At 49.8% G+C, this 19,158-nt stretch overlaps 1 protein-coding gene across 4 annotated transcripts in view; it reads right to left on the reverse strand.

Annotated features, from left to right (window-relative positions):
- The window catches only part of SLC13A3 (solute carrier family 13 member 3), a 102,877-nt gene that overhangs the window by 2,730 nt on the left and 80,989 nt on the right, over positions 1-19,158 (reverse strand). For all 4 annotated transcript variants that reach the window (XM_027775740.1, XM_027775739.1, XM_027775741.1 and 1 more), the window contains 4 exons: positions 15,962-16,059; positions 11,927-12,039; positions 3,954-4,115; positions 843-980 (listed from right to left, as the gene is read on the reverse strand). In XM_027775740.1, coding sequence (XP_027631541.1) covers positions 843-980; positions 3,954-4,115; positions 11,927-12,039; positions 15,962-16,059 — 511 coding nt within the window. The remainder of the gene's footprint in view (positions 1-842; positions 981-3,953; positions 4,116-11,926; positions 12,040-15,961; positions 16,060-19,158) is intronic.

Raw genomic sequence — 19,158 nt, forward strand, 5'->3', positions numbered from 1 at the left:
TAGCACCTGACAGTTACTCTCAGGAGGGAAAGCTGTGGTGGCGGGTGCCCTGCTCAGAACAGGCCCAACCTTGGACATCTTTCCGGGTCCCTCTGCAGCTCTCAGGCCTTCTTGGGGGCTCTCCATTTCTCTCTTTGTTCCCCAAATCAATGCTGTCTGCACTTCTGCCCCCTCCCTCCTTTTCTTTTGTAGACTCCCTGCTTCCACACTTGCCCCTCACCACCAGATCCGGGACTCAAACCACAGTCGGCCATGTGGGCACTGCTGCACCAGCTACAGAGGGGTGTTTGCACTCTCTGAGAGGTCACTGCATGGACACCTAGGGAAGCCCATGGAGAGGTTAGAGGCTGCAGAGGCAGAGGAGGAAGCAGAGAGGGAAGGTGGTGGGAGAGGAAGCCCCCTGCCAGCAGCCGACCTTGCTGGAAGCTGGTGCCTCCCTGCTTCACCCGGTGCCACAACCCTGAGCTCCGCCTCACTCCCTGGCTGAATGGGACTGAAGCCCACCCCTGAGTCCCACCCCTGAGCCCAGGGTGAGTGCTCTCCTCTTTTGCAGAGATTTCCGGCATGGAGCAGGAAGAGAGAGCAGTGCCCAGAACGGGGGGACATCCCTGTTTCTGAGGCAAACTTAGGAAAGCAGTCACCGAGGTGGTGTGTCCTACTGTCTCATCTGAGCGTGGTCCCCAAGGTTAGATAGAAGGTGTGGACCTGCTCCCACTCAGAGGGACCAGCTTGGAGACAGGCTGGGGTGGGGGTGCGGGAGTCCTGCCTGGATGCCACACTGCCCACCTGCTGCCCACCGGCCTGCACCCTCCAGGCTGCTGCTAGAAAACGCTCACACTCACCATGTCTTTGACCAGCAAGTGTCCAGAGGCGAAGGCGATTGAGTTGGGGGGCGTCGAGACCGGGAGCATGAAGGCGTAGGAGCAGCCGACGGTGCCGGGGATCATCAGGTACAGGGGGTGCACTCTCAGGCGGATGGCCTGGCAGGGTGGGAGGGACTGAATTAGTCAAATGCAGAGAACCATGGGAGAGAGGGCGTGGGGACAGGAGTGACACGGGGCATTGAAGCAGAAAAACAAAGTCATATAGAGATGGGTCAAGTGTCAGGGCACACAGAGACCCACAAGAAGAGAAAGAGTCAGAGGGAGAGAGAGAGACAGAGAGAGATGTGCCAGAAACACGGATGACAGGCTGGAACAGAGACAAGTGGGCAAGAAGAGAACCACCCCAGAGAGAGACAGAGGTTAGTGACATTCCAGGCACACACTGCAGCCTCATCAAGGATGGGCTGCGGTGATGTTTCTAGAGCATTCTTGAAAAACAAACATGCATTAGACCACCTGGAGGGCTCGTGGCTCCAGGTGGCTGCCCCACTGGGCCAAGCTGCCGATTCAGCAGCTTTGGGTGGGATCTGAGAACCTGCATTTATTTCTAACAAGCTCCTGGGTGATGCCGATGCTGCTGGCCCAGGGACCACGGAAGAGAACCAGGGCTCTGACCAGCAGCTCCCGGCCTGCCCTTCCCTCAGCCAACAATCCCAGCGCTGGGCCCTGAGCTCTTCTGCTGGGGCTTCACTGCCCTCAGAGGCGAGGAGAGCTCAGGATAACAGCAGCTGGCGAGTGTTCCTAAGATGGCGTGGGTCCATCGTGGCTGTGGGTCAGCCTCAGTTCACATGACATACGCACCTACGATTCACATCGATCATGTCTCTGGTGTTTGACTTAAGATGGCATATTTTGGTGCCTCTAGGGAATTCTGGTGACCTAAAGCACAGAAGTGTTCTCAAAAAGCTCTAAAATCACCCTCTGTGTATAAAATATTTTGATCTGAATGATAAGCAACGTGTAGAGGAATGTGTCTTTTCTAGCAAAAGCTATCCATGGCAAATACTGGACGGGTTGGGTATGCAGCCTCCCTCCCACATAACCCTCATAACCCTCATTCCTCTCAATCGCTAAGTCTCTCAGCTCCTGGAGAAGGACCTTATTAAATCCAAGGGTGCAAGGCCTTTCATGCCACACCCCTGGTGGGAATCCGAAATGGCAAGCCACTTTGGAGGGCAATTCGCTCATCTCTGACAAATTTTTAAATGCACATGCTCTTTAATTCAAGAATCTCAGTTATGATTTCTCTAGTTGGACTCAAAGATGCGCAGACAAGGCGAGGTCAAGGCAGCATTGCCGGATAACAGAAAGGTCTGGAAATACCTATATGTCTGTTAGTAGGAGAGTGCATAAATAGACCCATGACTGTCCATTCATAATGGGATATCCTCCAGTCATCACAAATAAACTCAGGGGGCCAGCAGGTGGCATGGGTTAAGGCACCGGGCTCCCACATGGCCAGCTGCAGTTCAGGTCCCGGGCTTGGTGACGTTCTATTTGTCTTTCTCTCTCTGGGGAGTGCGTGTGCCCTACAGCAAATGAAAATAATAATAACCATGATAATAATTAAGAAATAATTATTTAAAAAATACAAAATAAGCTCAGTGGGGCCAACCCTGTAGCCTATGGGTTAAGGGAGCCAGATATCACATTGCCAACCATAGTTCGAATCTGAGTCCAGCAACATGAAAAACATGCTGGGCGTGTGTGCATGCGTGCCCCAAATCCTGAGGATGGAGGAAGGGAGAAGGGATTGTGGCATGACCATACTCCATCGGGAGGTGCTTTCTTCCCTCACTCCCATCTCTCTTTGGCGAATGCATGCACCTCTGGCAGAGAGAGAGAGAGAACTCATTTGGGCACGCATACCGTGTGATCTCCATTATAAATTCATGCATAAACTAAGCAAACAAAAAACCAAGACAAGGTAAACGTGCTGGTGTAGCACTTTTAGCACTGCTTGCACACAAAGCCTACATTTGCAACATTGGTTTCACTTGATAGGGCTTGGATTATATTAAGAAAGTCAGGGCCAGCAGGTGGCATGGTGGTTGAGGTGGCTGTATCCCACATGGCTGACTACATGGTTCAAGTCCCAGACCTGGTGGCTTGTAAAATACACCAGGAACGTGTGTGTGTGCGCGCGTGCCCAAAATCCTGAGAGAATGGAGGAGCATGCAGAGAGAGAGAGACAGAGAGAAAATCATATGGCTTGGCATCTTTTACTCTGTTTTCATCTAATGTTGATAATTTCCTAATGTTAATCTCATTTATGATTCCTAATATAAAATTTGCTTGATCACGATAGATTGTCCTTTGTGTGCACTCCTGGATTGGGGATTCATTTGCTCTCTGCATCTCTGCCTGTGTGGGAGGTTGAGCTAGTGCGTTCCCTTCCTTGGCTCTCCTTGCCTGGGCTTGGTGTCCGGGATTCGCTAACCTCCCCCGTGGACTGAATGGCTCTTCCCATCTTTCCTCATGCACAGCTGGGTGTGTTGGGAACCCTCCCTTGAAGGTTCGCTAGCAAACCATCTGGCGCTGGCGATTTTAGAGCAGTGGTTCTCAAGTGGGAGTGATTTGTCCCCCTAGGGGACATGGGCAATGTATGGGGACATTTCTTTTCTTGGATTGTCACCATCTAGAGAGGGGCTTCTGGTGGGTAAAGTCTATTACTGTGACAGAAGCTCCCACAGCACCCAGTCTGCCCCCTCTGCTGAAAGGTCTCTGGCACCAAATGGCAGTGGTCCTGGAGCCCCAAGACGAGGCTGCAGAACGGCCCCCCTTAGTTTTCCCGTGGTTGTTTGCCTCCTCATATTTTCCACTTCTAATGCAAACTGAGGTGTTTCCAGGAAACGTTCCCACATCACTGTGGGATAATTTTCTCAAACAAGGAAATTCAGTACACTTTAAAAACATTTGCTGCTTATGCATCTCTTAAAGAGAAAAACCCAATATTTTAAAAAGTTGCACTGCGCTTCTGACACTCCCACGAAACTGCGGCCCTTTACAAAGCTCCTGGGAGCAGAGGCGAGATCTCTGAGCACCACCCAGCCCCAGAAGGACCCTCACCAGCTCTGCCAGGACGGGCAGGAAGATGATGATGGTGGCGGTGTTGCTGGCGAACTCGGTGAAGAAGGCGATGACGACGGTGATGAGCATCACAGCCAGCACAGGGGGCACGTGCTCCAGGGGGTGCAGCTGCCCGCCGATCCACGCAGACAGCCCCGACTCCTGCACAGGGAGAGTGGCCCTTCACACCCTGGCCCACCCTGCCGCCCTGACCAGCAATGACAACCATGCCCCTTTGCAGATGCGCAGACTGAGTCCAAACAGGGCAAGTGACATGCAAGGTCACACTTTTGAGCCTCTGACTCCTTGAGTTGCCTGCCTCTCCATACTGTCCAAGCTAGGGGCCCAAACCCCTGGACCCCCAATATTCCATTTGGTTTTCTAAATAATCCATTGCGTTCTAGCATCTCCAAGTCCCACTTGAGAGAGGAATTAAACATTTTGTAATAAATCCCACTCTTCTGGAGACCAGTAGGTTGCATAGTGGTTACATTGCTGGACTCCCAATTAGTTGATCATGGTTTGAGTCCTGAACTTGGTGGATTAAAACATGCCAGGTGCGTGAATGTGCATGTGTGTCCAAGATCCCAAGAGGAGAATGGAGAAGAAGGGATTGCAGCACGGCCATTCGCCCTGGGTGTGTGTGGGGGGGACTTCTTGCTTTCTGTCTCTCTGTCTTTCTCTTGTCTCTTCAGCAAGTGCATGCACCCTATAGCCAAAAACACACCAAAAAAGCCTTTCTCAAAAAAAAAAAAAAAAAAAGAAAGAAAGAAAGAAAGAAAACCCACTCCTTCAAGGATGGTTATTAATTACTGAAACAGTAACTGTTACTTATATGAAATATTCATGATTGTTATATAATATAGTGCTATGCATCAAATACATTATATATACAAGCCATACGGTACGTCGGATAATATAAAACATGGAACAGATGTGTATCAAATGCCATACAATGTGATTGTCAATAATAAAGCTTTTATGATCAATAATAAGGATTATTGTTACAGTGATAATAATACAAATATCAATGCTGCCGACATCGTGGTATGAGTCATTGTCATTAGAATCGCCATTGTTCAGGCTTTGCGGGGCCAGGCGGCGGCATGCATCGCCTGCATGACTCTCCTGTAAGGTGGATATTACTTGTTCCTGTTTACCACGGAGAAACCTGAGCCTGGGAAGGTTTCTGTGACTTGCCCAAGAGGTCCAGAAGTAGAGGCTGAGATGCATCCACTTCGGTTAACTAATGTGCTTCTGCAAAGCTCCCTAGCACTCAGCACCTTCCGCTGGACACACTCGTGTGGCACTTCACTTAATTAACAGCAGCATCCAGAGCTGACCACGGCCCTCCGGGACAGAGAAGGAGAGGGAAGTCCCCATAGACGCTACCCTCTTGCCCACACTGCAGAGTCAGCGGGGTGCTCTCTCCAATGACTTCTGAAAAAGTTCATGGAGAATGAAAGGATATGAAAAAACAATGAATATAAAAAAAGATGCATGAATTTCAAAATTGTTTGCACCAAAATAAACTCGCACTTTAATTCTATTTTTCCAAGAGCTTTTTGGAGTCTCCTGCTGTAGCATGTGTACTCCTCCCACCTCTGTCCACCCACTGTCAAATATATCCTTATACAACCCTTAGTCGGGCTATCAAATGTATCCTTAAATAACCGAGTCCAATGCACCTTCAATGTGACCACAAAGTAGCAAAACTGATGTAAATTATGCTTGATGCTACCCCCTGGTGGTGCCATGCAGCAATACGACAATAATGCCACAATGGCCTGTGCTATAGACGGTTGCTTAAAAACAATAAAACCGTAGGCATGGAGCTGATTAATGGCAGAGTTAGATTAGTCCCTAACATTGAGAGTCACATGTGTTTCTATAACAACCCTTTTATCACCCCAGCATCCCCTGGTACCAGTACACATTGCTTTACCATAGAAACTGTATACATTCTCTTTCATGCTTAATAGAAAATGCACTGCTAATTCAGAACTTAAAATTTCATAAGGGGGGCTGGCAGGTGGCATGGTGGTTAAGACACTGGACTCCCACATGACTAACCATGGTTCAAGTCCTGGACCTGGCAGCTTGCTTTCTCATTTTCTCTCTCTCTCATCAAGTTAAAAATAAGTAAATAAATAAATAAAATAAAATACATAATTATTTTTAAAATAAATAAAATAAGCTTTCATAAGGGATTCTAGAATACAGAATCTAGTTGTTACATAAACAACACGTTTGTCTCTACAACTCATTTAAAAGTTACCTTCGATGCGCAAATAATAAAATGTTTGCTTTGAAATATTTTCCCCCAGAAGAGTCTTTGGAAAATTAAGGTGTAGCTTGGACACCTGCACTGTTGGTCGGATAGTCTGGTGAATAAAGTCAGGGGCAGAGTTGAGGCCCAACCCCTTCCTGGTCTAGAAAGTGCAGCAAGGCAAAAACGGGCCACTGGTTTTTCTTCCCGGAGAGGCCATAGCTCTGGCAACGAGACGCAGCAATGCGTGCCGTTAAAGGGAGAGGGGCTGCTGAGTGGGAATATTAATGACCTGGGCGGTGGAGACGCCAAGGGCCCTGGAGTGGGGCCTTGGACGGATGGGCTCCCAGCCAGCATCCCACAGCCACTCAGCTCCCAGACAAGGAGGTCTGGCCGCTTCGTGAGAGAGGAAAGCCCCCAGTTGCCTGGATTCTGCTAGGGACTCTAAGGGGACGTCACCTGCCCCTCCCCATTCTCTTACAAACCGGAACTTCTGTTTCCTTGGAAACACAGAGCCCCACATGCTCCCAGGGACTCCAGGGGCCAGTGACAGCAGAGGCCAGAAGCAGTATGGCCAGAGGATGACGAAAAAGGGCTCTGGATCAGACTAACCCTCCTTTCCGGCTTAATGCTTTCTAGCTGTGTCGTCCTGGCCAAGTAGCTTAACTTCTCTGTGCCTCACTTCCCTTATCTGTAAACCAGAAGTAATAATAGAGCCTGTCCCAGAGGGTTCTAGTTGGGAGAAAGGGAGCTCATCTAGAAAGCATTTAGAAAAGTGCCTGGGCACCTGCTAAGTGCCCGACCCATGCCAGCTGTCATTAGTAGCACCGTGTCATGAGATGCCGGACACGGCAGCACTCAGAAACTGCCCCGTGTGCCGTCAAATTGCTCCTTAGGAACTCCAAAGACGACCGCAAGTGCCTGAGGCCACCTTGTAGGGAGACTGACCTGCAGGACGATGCCCCCCTACTCCTCCCCTCCTTTCCCCTTTAACCAGGTCCTCTCTTCTTGGTCTCTTTGACACAGAGTAGGGCCACGTCTCATGAGGAGAGTGTAATGGTCTAAGTTCGATGCCTGAAGTCAGAAATTTCCTTGAAAATGTCTTAAAAGCCTGGTAACACACAGTAGGCTTGCTGTGCGTATACAGCTCCGCCTAATAGCTCTGAGGCAGAGAGATCAGTGCACTTGATTAAAGGACGGAAAAGGGAATAAAGCATAGAGCACGCACGTGAGCGGTCACGTCACTGTGCCACTTGCCCAGATAAGGGAAGCGACTGGCCCGAGAGATTCTGAACCTACCATATAAAGGTCCTGTGTATGTAACAGAGTAAGACCACCCTCCCTCCATGTGATGGAAACATCATCACCCTCATAGTGATAATAAGCATGGCGTTAGCACCTGGTATGCGTCTCCTTTCTTCCAGATGCTTCCCAACCCTCAAAAGCCCTGTTTTAAGACTGTGTCAATGAACATCTGTCAAGCACTATCATGATGTATCAGGACTCTTCTAGATGCCTGGAGCAAGTGGTACATAAGACAGAGGTAACCTGGGGACCAGCAGGCAGCATGGTGGTTAAAGAGCTGGATGCTCCTACATGGCCAATCAGCGTTCGAGTCCTGGACCTGGTGGCTTGCTTTCTCACTTTTCCTCTCTCTCTGTGTATCTCTCTCTGGTCAAATTAAAATAAATGAATGAATAAGTAAAATTAAATAAATAATTATTTTTAAAAATAAATAAAAGATGGATGTGACCAATCCCAGCCTTCATGGCGCTTATATGCTAGTAAGAGTCATAACCAATAAACACACACACACGAACAGGCTCACTCGGGGACCAGACGTAGTACGAGGGAAATAAGCAGAGCGATGAGAGGGAGAGGGCCTGGGGTGGGGCTGCTCCACATGCGATGGCCCGATGGCCCGATGGCCCGAGGGTGAGACCTGCCGCGTGAAGACTCAGAGAGCTCAGAAACGGTATTTGACAGAGAAAAGGTAGATGCCCATGTCCTGGGGTATGAGTGAGTTGGAAGTGGCTATGGATTTGCAAGGGGCCAAGGGACTGGAGGAGAGTAAAGTGGGGAGAGGGCAGGTGCCAGCGTTGGGGAGGTAGGCAGGGACCAGGCCATTGCAGCCCAGTGTGTAGGCCAAAAGAAGCCTTCAGACAGGAGTTTAAGTGTGGGTCAGTCGAGAGCAACCAGTTTTAGAGCAGGGAAACTGCAGCAAGGGCACTAGGTCGGCTCCTGCAAGCTGCCCATGCTCAGCGTAAGCGCTAGAATGTGTTCCAGCCCTTCAGAACCAGCACTGGGAGCCTATGCACCCAGCTCACCCCAAGCCCCATTCAAGGACTTCCAAGCCTCAGGCAGCCTGCTGTGGCCTGGCAGAAATGCTGGGCAGGAGCCAGGAACCAGGATGTGCCATGAGTATCCTGGCCATTCCTGGGCTGGGCTGTGGCCATCTGGGGCGGGACTGGTACCAGTCCCAGCAGAGAAAAGGGCAGCTACGATACAAAGCCCCTGTTGAACAGAAACCCCGGCTGGCTGCCCGCGGCTGGGCTAAGAGCCAGGCTGGCCTCCCAGCATGCTCAGCAGTCCTGCAGCCCAGCCCCCACTGGGACCCAGTGCTGCTCCCACCACTCCCAGGGCTCAGAGTAGTCTCTGGTTGCAGGATCATTGTATCCGACCCCTGCCTTGGGGCCACGCTGTGTTCAGGTAATTGCTGCAAATGATAGTATTTCTGCTGAGTTGCTCAGACCATGGACCTCCGTGTCGTCCTTGATTCCGATTTTCTCCACATATTGACTCAGTTAACAATCATGACAACGCTATCCCGGTGCATGGTTATTTCCACCTTGTAGATGGAAACTGAGGCCAAGAAAGGTTTAGTAACTTGACAAAGATCATGCAGCTAAGTGAAAGATCTGTGATTCCATTCCAGAGGTTCTGATTCCATTGCATTGCATGGCCTCTTCAAGACCCGGATAGTATGTCACTTTCCCCAGGAAGCCTTCCCTGATATACTATACCCAATAGGAAATAGTAGCATAAAAGCCAGACAGGCATGAGTTTAAATCCTAGCTCTGCTATCAATGAGCTGTGTTATCTAGAATCAGTCACTTGACCTCTCTGGGCCTCAAAATTCCTAAAATGAAGACAAAAAACCAGTACTTTTGCCTAACTTTTGTTTGGTTCCCATTGAAGTCTGTACCATTGTCCATGTGCCTTTTAAAAAATGAAAAAAAAAATGTATTTCATAAAGAGTACCCATCCCCTCAACGGAGGTCAGGGAGTGCCAGGAGCTGTCCCAGCTTCTGAGAGCTGCCATGCCCAAGGTCACCCTGCTCCTGGGGCAGCTCTCGCCCACAGACTGATCGGTGGTTGTGGGAAAGGCCTAGCCATCTCCCACCAACCAGGCCACTTCTGAAGGGCCGTCTCAGGTCCACAGCTCCCCGCCGGGCTGGGTCTGCTGGCAGCCCCACAGCACCCTCTGCCTGCTTCCTTCCTCTCTCTGCACAGGTAACCCCAGGGCACAGCGTGACGAACCCCGTGCTCCTTAATCTCCAGCTCTGAGTCGGCTTCCTAGAACTCCACCCTGCGGAGGATTTACGGAATTCACGTGTGCAGCGTTCCGAGCTCCACACTAGGGAAGTATCTTCTGTAATTCCTTCCAACAAGCCCACAGAGGAAGGGCTTCGATCCTCAGGTCATAGATGGAAACACTGGAGCTCAGAGAGGATAGGGAGCCTGCTCCAAGGACTCCAGCAAGGACTGTAGTGTCCGGATTTGAATCCAAATACTCCCCTCTCCGAGCCTGGGCTTCTGACTGTTATGACCGTTCACCACGTCCTACATTGGGACTTTATGTGGAACTCAGAATGAAGACGACAAAGCCATCAGGTGTCATTTCAGGTTTCCTTTCCCTTAATTTCAGATGGACCCTTAATTGTGAATTTGGCTTCCATGGAGAGATTTAGGGGAGGGATGAAGGCCAGGCCCAGGAGCCTTGGCTTCAAATCCCTGCACCAGGCCTAGCTGCAGGGGTGCAGACGGAGAGCCATCAGGAAGACTGGGGTTCAGCTCCCAGGCCCACCTGTACATCTGGGTGCTTGCATGTGCACACAATCCTGGCTGGCCAGGAGGGCTGCGGGAGGATGGCAGCGTGGCACTCCATCAAGGGTACCTCTCTCTAATGAAAAAATAAACTTCAACTATGACTGCCAGCTCCATCCCTGGCAGCAAAGTTGGGTGAGCTATTTATTGGGTCGTCAAAAAAGTCATGACACATTTTTTTTAATGCAAAAGTGCTCACGACTTTTCCGACAACCCAATAGTGTACTTTTGTCTGTTTCCTCATCGGCGCGGTGGGGACAGCAATAGTACCTACTTCAGTGTGTATGAAGATGGGCTGAGTCCCTCTTTGCAAAGCCCTTCAAGGAGTGGCTGGCATGTGCAAGGTTCTCACGAGGGAACGGTTCGGAGCCTGGATCTAGGATCAGAGTTTGAGCCCCAGCGGCTCAGCAGAGCACCACTGTACGGCTTCAGGAGAAGGGCTTAATCCATGCCCCGCTTTTCCCACCTGTCAAATGGGGATGAAGACACCACCTAGCTCTTTGTGTGAGGATTAAATAAGATCGCATACGGCATAGGTTAGATGCCAAGATTGCACCTCCTCTGAGCAGGGCTGGCCAACCACGAACTCGCACTACCCTGAGAGAGAGAGGGCCGCTCGGAATTCTGTGTGCTCGGCCCTATTCCCTGAGCTCATAGAGACCTCTGGAATAACTAAATAACACACATCAATGGGGGCAAGCAGATGGCATAGCAGTTACGTCGCTGGGCTCCCACATGACCAAACCATAGTTCTCGTCCTGGACTCTGTGGATTGAATCTCATGCTGGGCGTGTGTGTGTGTGCCCAGAATCCCAGGAGGAGAAGGGGTTGCAGCATGGAAGTGATTTTTCTCTTTCTCTCTCACTGTCTCTGTCTCTCTTTCTCTTCAGCAAGCACACATGCTGTAAGGTGAAAACCTCTAAAAAATATATAAAGTAGAAAGAATATAAAGAATTAATTAACATTAATATCTAACGTTCATGTCATAATGGTTAAAAGCATAGATTCTAGCACTGAGCTCTCCGGGTTCTCACCCTCACCCCCCAGCTGTGTGACGTTTGACAACTTCTCTGTGTTTTGAGTCTTGTATCTATAGAATGGGGACAAGAATGGCTTCTACCATCTAGGTTTGTTGGGAGGTTTAAGTGAGTTAGTATGAGGGGGGTCTTCAAAAGGTTCATGGGAAATGCATGTTATGAAAAAACTATGCAGAGATTTTTTTTTTTAAATGGTAACAACACCATCTTGTACTTTAATTCCATTTCTCCTGAGTGTTTTGAAGTCCCCTCACCCGTGTGCAGTGTGTTGGACGGGGCCTGGCAGGGGCACACAGAACACAGCGTATTCCTCTGTGCTGACAGAGCTCTGGGGTCACGGTGTTTCTATCGGCCCTGACATGAAGCCCCCCATGAGTGACTTGAGGGGCAGTTTGTCACCGTCCTCCTGTCTTTCCCCACCAGACCCTGAGTGTGGACCCACAAGGCAGAACTGTCACCCTAGCCCGGTTTGTGCCACTGGGGCCGGTAGAACCCGCTCACTGTGCCTGGGGACTGCCTGTCCCGCCCGGCCTCAGTGCCCTCCACTCCTGCCAACTTACCTCACAGCCCTTCGCCATGGCGAAGCCCCCGCCCAGGAGGAGGATGATGTTCCAGGGCACCGTCTCCTGGGCCTTCTTCCAGGTCAGCAAAGGCTCCGTCTCCGTGTTGGGAGCTGGGCAGAGAGAGGGACCAGCACATACTCAGGCCACTCAGCCTGAGAACGGGCCCCAACCCTACACCCCAGCTCCGTGGGGACGCAGAGTCCTCGGGAAGCCACGGTCTGGCTCCTGTATCTGGTTTGGCACTTTAGGAGAAAACTCCACAAACATCATGATGGGGTGTCTGCTCTACTCAGAACGAAAACCACTTTTGTGGCTCCCGGGGCTTGAGAATTTTCTCCACAGGCAGGAAATGTCTGTAAATTTCCTAACAGCCCTTCTGGGTAAGTGCTATTTTTATCCTAATTTACAAGAAAAAAAAGGCTTTCTTTGCACTTGAATGCGTACAGAGAAGGAGAAAAAGAGGAAGGAAATTCAAAAACATGAAAGTAAGAGTATCTTTGGCCTACGAAATGATGGGATGAATTGTGTTTCTTCAAAAATGGCACTGCGGGGCCAGCCAGGTGGCGTGATGGCTGGGGCAACTGCATCCCGCATGGTCGACTCTGTGGTTCAAGTCCAGATCTAGTGGCTTGAAAACCTTGCCAGGCGTGTGTAAGTGCATGCCCAATCCCGAGAGGAGAGTGGAGGAGCGGGCATCGCAGTGCGGCCACCATCTAGGAGGCAAGTTCCCGCTTTTCCTCTCAGTCTGGTCAGTGCACAAACCCTACAGCAAAAACCTGAGGGGAAAAAAGAGTGCGTTGCAATGGTTAGACTGGAGGGGCATCGGGCCAGCCCTTCGCCTGGAGGTTAAGATGGCTGGATCCCACATGGACAGCCTCTTGGTTCAAGTTCCAGACCCTGAATTTGGAACACGTGCTATGTGTGTGTGCGTGTGTGACCAAACTTCCGAAAAGAGAACGGAGGAGAAGGGATTGTGCTGGGATTATTCCCCACGGGGGTGCCTTCTCACTTTCCCCCCTTTCATGCCCAATCCCGAGAGGAGAGTGGAGGAGCGGGCATCGCAGGGCGGCCACCATCTAGGAGGCAAGTTCCCGCTTTTCCTCTCAGTCTGGTCAGTGCAAACCCTACAGCAAAAACCTGAGGGGAAAAAAGAGTGCGTTGCAATGGTTAGACTGGAGGGGCATCGGGCCAGCCCTTCGCCTGGAGGTTAAGATGGCTGGATCCCACATGGACAGCCTCTTGGTTCAAGTTCCAGACCCTGAATTTGGAACACGTGCTATGTGTGTGTGCGTGTGTGACCAAACTTCCGAAAAGAGAACGGAGGAGAAGGGATTGTGCTGGGATTATTCCCCACGGGGGTGCCTTCTCACTTTCCCCCCTTTCTCTCTTCCCTCCAGTGAGCTCATGTGCTTTTCAACAAATTAAAAACAAAACAAAACAAGCAGAAGAGAATGGGAGGCAGCGGTAAACATTCCCGTAGGGGTTAGAGCACGTGAGGCTGGCTTCCCAGGCTGCACGCGCCGTCCGTGTTGTAACATCTCTGTGCTTGACCCGAGAGGGCAGCCAGGGACGAGGCCCACCCGCACGGGCATGGCAGCGCGCTGGTGGACGTCGGTTTACAAAAGCGGGTGGAGGGCTGTGGGCGGCACAGGGCAGTGGTGCTACCCCTGGGTTGAGAGGACAGGCCGGGAGCTGATCCTCCTGGGCCTTGGAAAGTGACCTCGCCTCTCCGAGCCCCATTGCCTCAGCTGACACACGGCACAGGTCTGTCCTTGTGAGCACCTGGTGAAGTAACCATGGCTCTGTGGGAAGGAGGGGCCTTTGTGTTCAGATGCCAGCTGCACCCCAGTATCTTGAATAGGGCCTGGCACCTGAGAGTTACCTCACAAATAATGCATGTGATACACTCAGCCCAATACCTGGTGTGGAGCAAACACCCCTGAAATGGGCCTTTCCCCTGCGACCGTGGCTAGGGCAGCCAAGAACTGGGCCTGGCTCCTTTCTGGCAGTTCCCACCTCCTAGGACACTTCCTGGGCAAGGAAGCATTGATACTTGGCTTCTCCTTTTCAGCTTTTTCCAAATTTTACAACGTGGTTGACCTCAAATAAGATTTTAAAATCAGAAAATACAAGCCACTTAATAAAATCCCTCCTCCAGCTAGTGTGTAGCCCACAGGCAGGTGCACCCACAGGTGTCAGATTTACACCTGGGAGTCCTGGGTCAAATGCAACACACAGTTAAGCCAGAGCTGGAGGAGATGACCGAAAACGGCAGGTGGCCTCATCCTCTGCTTCCAGTGACGAATACAATTTCATTGAGGTAGGAGAGGCCTGGGAATGTAAGGTGACTTGTCCCTCAGAGCTGGTGAGGATGGGAACCGGGAAGGAGAGTCTGGAATGGGGTCTCACGTGATGCAGATTAAACAGCAAGTGCTTCTGAGACGGCCTGCCACGCTTAAAGCACTCGAGGCACGTCGGCTGGTACTGGCTTTATGCTTTCCCATCCAGCCACGCCCGGCCACTCTTTCTTATCAGCCCAACCTCCCCACACAGGGATTTCCACTTCCAGCTCCTGTGTGTCCCCTGGCTGTCCAAGCAGCTGAAAAGCAAGTCAGTAACTGAGCAGCCACCTACGTCACAGCGTCTTCCCCACTGCCCCAGCTGAGGATGCTCTGGGCACCATGGGTCACCCACCGGTGGCCAAGCCTGGAGCAGCACCTCACCCAGGGCAGCCAGCCCACACACTGCCGGGAACCTGAGCGGCTTCGGGCGCCTCGTAAGGAGGAGACCTGCCCAGAGAGCATGCTGGGCCAGCCGGGTTCTTCTCAGGAGTGTCAGCGGGGAGTAGGGAGAGGACTGGGGATGAGAAATGGTGACTGCAGGTGAAAGACCCAGCAGAGAGGCCATGGGTGGTGGGAGGGGCGCCAGTGGTCCAGCGTTCTGTGAGGAGGCAGAGACAGGAAGAAGCAGAAATTACCAAGTTGTCGGGAAGGTCATGACTTTTTTTATTGAGTTTTCTATGCAAAAAAAAGAATGCATCATGACTTTCCCAATGACCCAGTATAAGGAAGTGGATACACTGAGGAAGCAGCAGCTGCGAGGAAGCAGGTGCACTGAGGAAGCAGATACCAGGAGGAAGTAGAAACTGGGAGGAAGCAGACACTAGGAGGAAGTAGAAACTAGGAGGAAGCAGATACTAGGAGGAAATTGACATTCTGAGGAAGCTCCACTGAGGAAGCAGATAGTGGGAGGAAGCAGACACTAAGAGGAAGCAGATAGCATGAGGAAGCAGACACTAAGAGAAAGCAGATAGCATGAGGAAGCAGACACTAAGAGGAAGTAGAAATTGTAAGGAAGTAGACGCTCTGAGGAAGCTCCACTGAGGAAGCAGATGCTAGGAGGAAACAGATCCTGTGAGGAAGCAGAGGCTGTGCAGGACAGACAGACACACAAGTACACACCAGAAGGAGTCAAAATTAGGAAGGCAAAAACTTCTTAAAAAAAAAAAAAAGTGGGGCTGGCCCTGTGGCCCAGTGGCTAATGGAGCTGGATTCCACATGGACAAATGCAATTCTGATCCCAGCCCTGGCAGTCTGAAAACATGCCGGACACGTGTGTGTCTGTGTCCCAAACCCCTCCAGGACACATGGCTGCAAGAGAAGGGGTTGCAGCGGGACCACACCCCATCGGGGGTGCTTTCTCCTCTTCTGTTTTTCCTTCTCTGGTAAGCTCATGCCCTCTATGGCAAATTAAAAGGAAAAAATGACCGAAATATGTGGAAAACATTCTTGTCTCATGGGCTGTACAAAATCATATGGCTGGCTGGATTTGGCCTGCAGCTTGTAGTTGCCACTCCCTGTCCTGGACAGTCACCTCGGGCAGCTCTAAGTCCCCAGTCAAGGTCACTGCCCAGACAACGGAAGGGGGCTGAAGCACTTGGCAGGTTCTGCAGGGCTGCTCCAGGCCACTGAGGCCACGGTCCATGCATGAGCCTCGCTGCACTCCCCGACACCCCAGCCTTGACTGCCTTACCTTTGAAATCAAACCACCACTTGAGAGAGGGCCTTTGGGACGGGAAGAAGAACAAGATGGTGACAATGGCCACGCCGGTGACAGCATCAGAAAGGAACCTACAATGAGAAGGCCCCAAAGCATGTGACCCTGGGCACCCCAGTAGGCCACTGCTTGGCAGGTTTGCAAATGAGGATTTGTGGAAGGGAATTAGGCCCGCTGTAAAGGGAGCATTGTTGGAAGCCAGGCCTCTGGATCCTGTCCTGCACAGCTCTGGGCATGAACGCTACTGCCCACGGTGCAAAAGCCCTTTGTGCACAGCTCCTGGGCTCTTAGATGCTGCTGGGACACAGCAAAGGCTTGTCCTCCCAGCTCAAGGACCCTAGGAAGGGAGGGTGTCCAAAGAGGGAAGAATCTAAGAGCCACAGAATACTGGGGTCCCCAGATACACCTCCATTAATCACCTTAACCTGGACTCCTGCAAAGCCCTGTGTGTGTGGTCAGCATATGCTCGAATTCCTCCTGAGACAAGCAGCTCACTGCACAGATTGCAGCCCCTTTCAACCCTTAGAGCCCAGATCGAACTAGCCTGATGGCCCCTCAAAACCTAACAGCCACCTTTCAGGCGTCCACATTGTGCCCTTTGGGGGGGCTACATAGACATTACACCTTCAGGACAAGCTTCTTCCATTTCAGATTAGGAATGTGAGGGTCAGCAAATAGAAATATGTTCAAACCCAGACCATGGTCTGCAGGGGAGAGAGGCCTTGAACCCAGATTGTTCTGGCTCCAAGCTCAGTGAAGTCCAGAGACTATTGCTTGGAACCAAAGCTCTTTCGGTCACACATTTGGAAGGATATCCAAATAGCCAAAACGTTGGGAAGGGTGGGCGAGATCACTGCAGTTCGAGAAATACGAATCGAAACTGCTAGCAGCTGAAACTCGAAAAGGGGAATACAACTGGAGAGGCTGGGAGCATGCCCTGTAGTGGGAGGACGGATGGGTTTCTCCTTCTGGAGGGTAGTTAGCAATATGTTTCAAAATTTTACACATGGGGGCCAGCAGGTGGGGTATTGGTTACGGTGCTGGACTTCCACAAGGCCGACTATGGTTCAAGTCCCAGACTGGCAGCTCGAAAATCATGCTGGGCACTTATGCACACATTCCCAAGATCCCAGGAGAAGGGATGGTGGTGTGCCCATCCCCGCCGGGGAGTGATTTCTCACTTTCCCTCTCTTGTCTTTCTTCTGTGAACATGCATGCCCTGTATTAAAAAAGAAGAAGGAGGAGGAGAAGGAGGAGGAGAAGAAAGAAAGAAAGAAAGAAAGAAAGAAAGAAAGAAAGAAAGAAAGAAAGAAAGAAAAGAAAAGAAAAGAAAGAGATTCCTGACAGGCATTTTTTCAAAGTCAGAAAAAATAACAAAGTACCTACATTTTGGAAAAATAAGTGTGGTAATAATAAGAGCCACTTCTTGGCTCCATGAAATGATATTGTTTCTTCAAGAGATTAGAACTCATCCATTTTGTCAGTGAGGAGCTTCAGGCTCAGAAGGTGAGGGTCTAGAGCTAGGCTCTCCAGCCTAGAGCTAGGCTTTCCGGCAAGGTGGCCACAAGCCATGTGGGCTAGTGGGCATGTGAAATGTGACCAGACCCATCTGACATGTGCTGTGAGTGCGAAATACACACCAGATGTGGAAAGTTTCACATGAACAAAAGAATGAAGACTACCTCCTATGAATAATATGTATAAATTCTACAAGTTTTGTGTAAGATAGCATTAATATCCATTTTATTTCCTCTCACCTTTCTAAAAAAAAGTTTCAATATGTATGTGGCTCACATAATATCTCTACTGAAAATAGACACTGGTTGAAATGATATGATCTCTCCAAATCCAACATACATAATTTCCCATCCAATCACAATTCAGCTCACTCCAGAATTTGGCAGTGTCCATTCATTCATTCTTTCTTTCTTTCTTTTTTTTTTTTTTTGGAGAGGTTTTTGCTATGGGGCATGTGCACTCACCAGACAGAGAAAGTCTGAGAGACAGAAAATGAGAAATCACCCCCCAGGGGGAATGGCCACGCCACAATCCCTTCTCCTTCATTCTCCTCTCAAGATCTTGGTTGCACACACACACGCACCCAGCATGAGTTTAAGCCACTGGGTCCGGGACGCGAACTGCAGTCAACTACATGGGAGTCCAGCAACATAGCCATTATGCTAACTGCTGGTCCACATTCATTCTTTCTTAAAACACTCTCTTCACTTGGCTTTTGCTAGTCTATAGCTACAGGTTTTCCTCTCATCTCACTGACTGCTTCCCTGTTTCTCTAACAAGATGGTTCTCCTCTACAAAGCTTCTAAATGTTGGGGTTCCTCAGAGTCTTCTAGACTCTCCTAATATGCTTTCCCAAGTCAAGTACATCGATTTCTATGGATTTAAATTCCGGATTTTTCATTCAAGTTAAGATTTTTTTTTTTGAACCTAGAATTTATTTTTCATATGAATCTCAATAATCTTTTACACAAGTGTCAGTCAACAGATTTTCTAGGAATGTAATTGTTGTCCAAAGACTTTCTTCACATTAGAGTATTATTTTGAAAATAACTCAATTTCACTTCCGAATATTAAAAAAAGTAATATAAAAAGGCATTATGTCTGATGATCTAAGTCCTTCCTGACAGACTCCTTTAAGACATGACAGTAATCCATGACACATGAGAAATCTGTAGGAGACTTGGGAGATAATTCTCAACACTTAATGACATTGTGTAACAACTGAAACTCAGAGAATTCAGAACCCAATACACAAAGATGGAAGAGAAGAAATAGGAACAGAATTTGGGTTCCTGTTATTTTTGGCCTACGAAAAGATACATTTTAAAAAATATAAGCCAATTCTGGATGGATTTTTTTTTTTCTACTTGGAGTTGATGGCAGTCTGAACAGACTCATTTTCATGCTAGGTAGAGATCTAGACTTTGAAGACTACAAATCTGTTTCTGGTGGGGGAACCCTTATAACTAGACTTGCCTAGGCTAACACTACTTATTACTTACAAATCTTGAATTTCCCTGTATTTTTTTTTTTTACCAGGGTTAGAAATTCCAGTTATTTGTTCCTTGGAAGATCCCACAGGTTGGAGTCATATATGTCATTCTTAAAGTTAAACCACAGGGGCTGGCCAGCGCCCCCCCCACTCGGGGGGGGGG

The sequence above is a fragment of the Tupaia chinensis genome, unplaced genomic scaffold, assembly GCF_000334495.1.
Source record: "Tupaia chinensis unplaced genomic scaffold, TupChi_1.0 Scaffold000602_1, whole genome shotgun sequence".
NCBI classification, from domain to species: Eukaryota; Metazoa; Chordata; class Mammalia; order Scandentia; family Tupaiidae; genus Tupaia; species Tupaia belangeri.